The sequence below is a fragment of the Cygnus olor genome, chromosome 1 (assembly GCF_009769625.2).
Source record: "Cygnus olor isolate bCygOlo1 chromosome 1, bCygOlo1.pri.v2, whole genome shotgun sequence".
NCBI lineage: Eukaryota > Metazoa > Chordata > Aves > Anseriformes > Anatidae > Cygnus > Cygnus olor.
The window spans coordinates 7,736,833-7,742,832 of NC_049169.1; the positions used below are offsets into that span (position 1 = coordinate 7,736,833).

Consider the following 6,000-nt stretch of genomic DNA (forward strand, 5'->3'; position numbering starts at 1 on the left):
TATACCGGAATGCAAACTGCACCAAGCCCTGCTTTGGACCCAGGTTAAAAGAGTAATTACTGAGCTGAAATGTGATTTAACAATATTAGGGAGACTTGGAAAGGCTGCTCTCTCACCTGGGATTTTCCTAGCCTTCACTGCACAAAACATTGCGGTGTTGGCCCAAACACGGAACGTAGACCCAAAACGTGTTTTGAAATTAAACTGAAGGCCACAAGGGACTTTGCAGCTGGCACAGTCACCAAACAGCACCGCAACCAAGCGCCAGTTCAAACTTCAGCGCTCCCACCCAGCGCCAACATGCACAGAGGCAGCAGGCACCCTCCTGTGTTTTCTGGTCCTGCAGGAGGAGGAGGAAATGGCTCCGTTTGACCACAGCCTTCATTTCTCACAGATCGCTCCTTGTTTGTAGCACTTCTGCCACAGGAGAACCGTGCTGCTCCCCGCTGCCATGCGTGGCCCTTCACACTGAGACCCTGAAGCGAAGAGCAGGAGGGTGAGCAGAGCAGCACGCAGGGAAGAGCGGCCACCCCTTGAGGAAGATCCTCCCAGAGCCTCCTCTCTCAGGCTGGGGACCTGCACTCGCATATTATCTGCCCCCCAGGGGGTTAAGGAGGGGCACCACGGTCCCATCAGCACCCTCCTGGCTCTGCAGAGCCTGTGCTTCCCTTCTGCCAGCACTCGCTCACCGGCAGCTGAAGGGCCTCCCCAAAGGTCCAGCCATAGACATATCTGTGAAAGCAGCACCCACTAGGTGGTGGCAGGTGTAGAAAGGGGAAGAAAAAATGTTATTATCCTTCTCCCTCCCCGTGTGTGCTGAATGTCTTAGCTTAAGGACTCACAACTACAAAAACCTCCCATTTTCCATCGTCTAACAAAGACCAGCAGGCACGCTGATGCTTGAAGAAGCAGCTGACCACTAACTGCGCCTCAGCCAGGTTACCGGGCTGCTTTTCATAACCCTCTGCTCAGCCACTTTGGACCGTGCCTCTTCTCTTCACTCCACGTGCTCTGTGCAGGCGGAAGGAAGCTCTTTCGTTTCAGCACTAGCCAGCAGTTCAAAAGACCCAAGTTCAAGCTCTTGCACCACCGCACATTTCCTGTGCAATCACAGAAAAGCCAGTTACTTTTTTTGCGCTTTTATTCTCCATCTGCAAAGGGAAGGAGTCTTCCCCGCCGTGCAAAGACACGACACCTTTCCGTTTCAGCACGGTTTTGAGAGGATTAATTCAACCAGAGAATGCGCTCACAGAGATAAGTCTGACAAGAGCATTAAAGATGTGGAAAAAGGAAGATAAATTACCTGGGCAGGACTTCATTTCTCGCTTTCTTAGCAAATTTGCACCTCTATGTTCAGGCTCTTGTGTGACCTTTCCACAGCCTAGCCTTTACGTTGGCTTGTGTTAGAATTAAACATCAAAACCTCGACTTATACACTCTTTGGGTAAGTTTAAATAAAAATAATAAATAAATAAATAAATAAAATAAAAGAGTTTCAGGCTCTTCGCAACATATTAAGCTTCAAACTATACTTCAGAACTTGCCAGGTCTGGCGAAACCAGCATAAACTTTTGACTAGTCACTGAGCTGAAGAAGCATTAAGCATAGTGTTTGGGTTTTTTTCCCTCCAAAGTTAAGACTGTGTGTGGAACTTGTTCTTTTGGTGCTTGCTTTTTCCAAAAACATCAGAACAGTATCAGCTGGGAATTGTGTCTGACATGCTCTTTTTGGGTACTTCGGAGATGCAAACAGACGGATCCAAAGTTGTACCGTGCAAAAACGCCAGATATAAAAATGGTCCATCAAAGATTCTGGAAAGCTGAGTATTGACTCGCTCTCTTTAAAGCTACCACAGTGCCAGAACAGCCTCACCGTTGGCCAAATGCATTTAATATTGTCAACTGCATACGAAGGTAACAATTCGGTTCAATAAAATCTTTTTTTAAAACTGTAATGAAGCCAAAGTTCTGTTAAGGCCAATTATTGGTTAAACATTTCCACTCTTCTTCCCACAGCTAATAAGCAAGAATGCTTGCTTATAACTTTACCAATTTTCTGCTGCTCCCGCTTTAGATGATCTTTCTTTCTTTAATGCTGTTACACGACTGGTGTTTTGATGTTACTCAAAAACAGGTCTGTTTCTCAACACCACAAGCAAGGCACTATGTAAAAAGCTCAGTGAATTCCCCCCCACACCCCCTGATCTGCTCTCTCAGTCCATCTCAAGCCTGGCTGTTACACTAACGCGACTCTCTCAAACAATCTGCCACTTCAGCAAGTGCACTGACCATAACCACGCACAAATCAGCTTGCAAAGAAGAGGCCTGTGCATGTGTGAGAAACGAAAGGTCTCCAAACTGCAGCTGCCGTGCAGTTCTTCACTGACCTAGCTGTGCGGTGTTATTATAGGACAGTTCAACGCTGCTAATCCCAAAACCTTTAAGTGCTCAACTTGAGCCACAGAAACTTCTGACTTTTGAAGAGAATTCCTGAAAGATCTCAAGACTGAAAAGAGAAGGAAGATCACAAACTGATATGGAGCAAAAAGGAGAAAGCAAGTTGGAGTGTGTTTAGAAGATCTGATTAGAAGACTGTCTCACTTCTACCCCTTACCTTCAGGAAGCATCAGCGTAACATTTTAATTAACAATACTTCAGTGCTGGATATAAAGTAGCAACATTACTCTCAGGCATTTTAGACCCTGAAAACACAAATGACACTTCACCTGCCAAAACCATCCCTGGCAAAACTCCACTGACATCAGTGGAACTACACCGACCATGAAATTGGCCCACAGTTGCTTTAAGACAATAACGGCTTTGTTTTAGGAGAAATAGGGTATCTGTGGTTGTTTTTAATAAAGCCTAGCAAACAATTGCTTATTGTTACTAAGCAAATATCACTGACAATAAGCAAGCAGCTATCACATTTGCAGTACACATTGTCTGTCCATTTATTGCTTAGGAAAACAACCGTCAATACAGGAAGAAGATTCTCAGTGTCCTGTTCAAATCACGAGGAGATTAAAGACTAACTGCTTCTCCAATTGCCCACAAGATCCACAAGTAATTATTTCCATTTTAACAATGTTCTTCCACGCTCCTAATTCACTGCCAAGTCAACGAAAGTTAAACATCCCAGTTGGAGCGGCAGGATTTAGCGCACATACCCACGTACCACAGTGCTGCCAGGGAGTTATTCGACAATACCCCCACCGCAATCCACATACAGCAACCACATTATGCTCATTCAAACGAGTTTTTTTTCCTCGTTTTGTTGCATTTTTGTCTGACTGTGCAGATTCTCAATGAAAAGCAAAAGTTCACGTGTTCCTGGCTCCTTCTCAAGCGTGCCCTGAACTTGCAGAACCGGACTCTGCTCCGACACCAAGGCACTGCCATACGCCAGCACTCCTTAAACTATTAAAACAAATTAAACAGAAGGAGGAAACACGTAGGTAAGTCACACAGACCTTCTATGTTGCATGCCTTGCCCGTCTGGATGCTCAAATTCTCCGAAAACACTTATCTGTGCAGTCAAGCTAACCAGTCGTCAAGCCTTTCAATCCAACACGTAGGGAAATGGAGACATTGGGATCGTCCAAGCAGTTCAGGGAAACTTTTGATAGAGCCACAGTAAGAGAGGTGGAAGCACAGAGGGAGTTAACCAGCCTCTGAGGCTTGTAGTTTTACTAAAAAGTGGGTATTTGTAGGGAGACGACCACTGCACAGCCGAAGTTCAGCTGCGGCCGCTGCTCTGAGCTCACCTTTATCGGGGCAGGAGATAAAAGAGGTCATCCCGCCATCGCAAAGCAATGTGTTTGTTTTTCCATCTCTTCACATCCAGCACCGCACACGGACACTCAGCCACCACAACCAACCCAGGAGAGAATAAAAGTTACTCCGCAGAGCAAAACCCCTCCGCCAGCCCCAAAAGCGAGAGGAAAACCATCCAACACGGGCAAAAGCCATGCTCCAGAGCAGCCCGGAGAGAGGGACACCCTCAAATTTCACCCCCTCAAGTCTCCCATCCTAAAATAAGAGAAATCGGGCAGACGAAGATGTCCCCCCGGGGCCCCTCAGCCCCCTCAGGCACCCGGGGAGCTTCGAGGTGTGCCCTGAGGGGATCCGGGGTGCACCCCGAGGGGAAGCTGGGTGCACCCTGAAGGGATCCGGGGTGCTCCCTGAGGAGAAATGGGGTGCACCCTGAGGGAAATCGGAGTGCACCCTGCGGGGAACCGGGGTGCACCCTGAGGGGGGGGATCTCCCCCGATCCCCGCCTTCACCCCGCCGCCCGGGCTGTCCCGCCCCGCCATCGCAGCGCCTTTGTGTGCGGGAGATCCCCGGCCACAAAAAAACCTACCTCGGCGGGGGCTGCTCTCCCGGAGCTGCCGGGGAGAGGCACCGGCAGGAGGAGAGAGGGACACCCGGAGGGAAGGAGGGACACAGAGCCGGAGGGAAGGCGGCAGCTGCCCGCTCGGAGCCGGCCCGGCCTCGCCTGAGGGGAGCGGCGGGGCCGGGGGCGGGCCGGGGGCGGACCCGGCGCTGAGTCAGCGCCCAGGCGGCTCCTCCGGCCCCGAGCACGGAGCCGCCTTTGTTGTCGGGCTCCCTCAGGGCGAGGGGGAGACAAGGGGGAAAGCCTGAAAGAGTGAGGGGATAAAAGGGGGTGGCCCCCCGCCCCGGCATGAGGCTGCCCCTGGCCCCCCGCGCTGAGGGGGGAGAGAGGCCGGGCCCGCTATGGGCAGCAGCCGTGGTGGTTTTAGGGCACATGCCAAGGTGGTGAGGTCCCTCAGTGGTCTCCTTCACCTGCAAGAGTGACTCTTCTTCCCTTAGGAGTCTCCAACTGCTTTTTTCTAAGTTCCCTGTCTTCATTTCTTTTCCCTCGTCCTTGTCCCAAACCCCTAAAACTCAACCTTGTCCCCTATGGATATTCCCACTAAATATGAATTAAGGTCCCCACTCCGTGTATGGACCCATACAAGCACAATTCACTGGCAGAAGAAAGGCCAAGCAATCACAGCAGTTAGTCTGAAATGGTGAGACGTGCCTCGAAATCTGTTTCATAGCAAGTAATAAACGATACAAGCATGACAGAATCTGGAACGTAACATAGCATGTGGAGACTTTGGGTATGAACCAAAAAATGACCCTTGGGGATGAAATGTGTGTTTATATATTGATGTACATACTTGGATTAAATCAATTTCTTTTGTATATTTATCACTAGGATTATTTTGAGTTTCTTTGGAGCAGATGACTCGCATCACGGCAAAGTGACAGAAGCATCTTGAATCGTGCCAGGGATGGAAAGCTTCTGGGCCCAACAGACTGGAGCTTGAGGAGCCAAGTAATGCTGAGCATTCAGCATAGTTTGGGCTCTGGAGAGTCCTCCAAAACCCCCAGCCCCAAGAAGTCTCTGTAGGAAAGATATTGGGTGCTCAGCAGGTGGTGCTATTTCCACTGACTCTGTCCTAATAATCCACTGCCCCAGCTTGTCCTGGGGAGTTAGTGGGTATGGAGAAATTTGTTTTCTGTGGGGAAAAGCTGGAATCCTGAGTGCTGGTATGTATTAAAAGTCTGCTAAGGTCTTTGTGTGTGGCTGTTCTTTCACTAGCAAAAAAAGGCAGCCGCAAAGTGCCTGTGTGAAACGTAGCAAATGGATGAAAACCAGAGTGTGGGTGGCCACTATCAGTTCTGGTTCAATCTAAGTCTGTTGCCAAGTGCCAACGTACGCAATCAGAGCTATGCTGTGGACAAATGAGATGTTATGAAATCCAACATGCTCCTCAAAAAGTCACTAGCAGCACCACAAGTTGGGACACCCATTTGTGCTGTCCACATCCACAGTTTCAGCCCTGATTATGACTTGCCTCATGCCCCAGGTGCATATTTCTTCACAGGACTGAAGATTGGTGTGAGATACATTTGCTCCTGTATGCAGAGCCCATGGATACTACACAGAGAAAAACCTCATAAAAATTGATTATTGTTTATTAAATGC

General features: G+C 49.0%; 1 protein-coding gene across 3 annotated transcripts in view; it reads right to left on the reverse strand.

Annotated features, from left to right (window-relative positions):
• Nucleotides 1–4,528, reverse strand: part of FAM107B (family with sequence similarity 107 member B) — a 58,543-nt gene extending 54,015 nt beyond the window's left edge. The window contains exon 1 of one of the 3 annotated variants that reach the window (XM_040547785.1): nt 4,363–4,528. Coding sequence is in view for 1 of the 3 variants with exons in the window: in XM_040547781.1 (XP_040403715.1) it covers nt 3,767–3,797 (31 nt within the window). In the remaining 2 variants the exon portion in view is untranslated. Of the gene's footprint in view, nt 1–3,766; nt 3,895–4,362 lie in introns of those variants that run through there. The other 2 variants (XM_040547795.1, XM_040547781.1) reach the window with 2 other exon arrangements.
• Between the last annotated feature and the right edge of the window lie 1,472 nt (nt 4,529–6,000).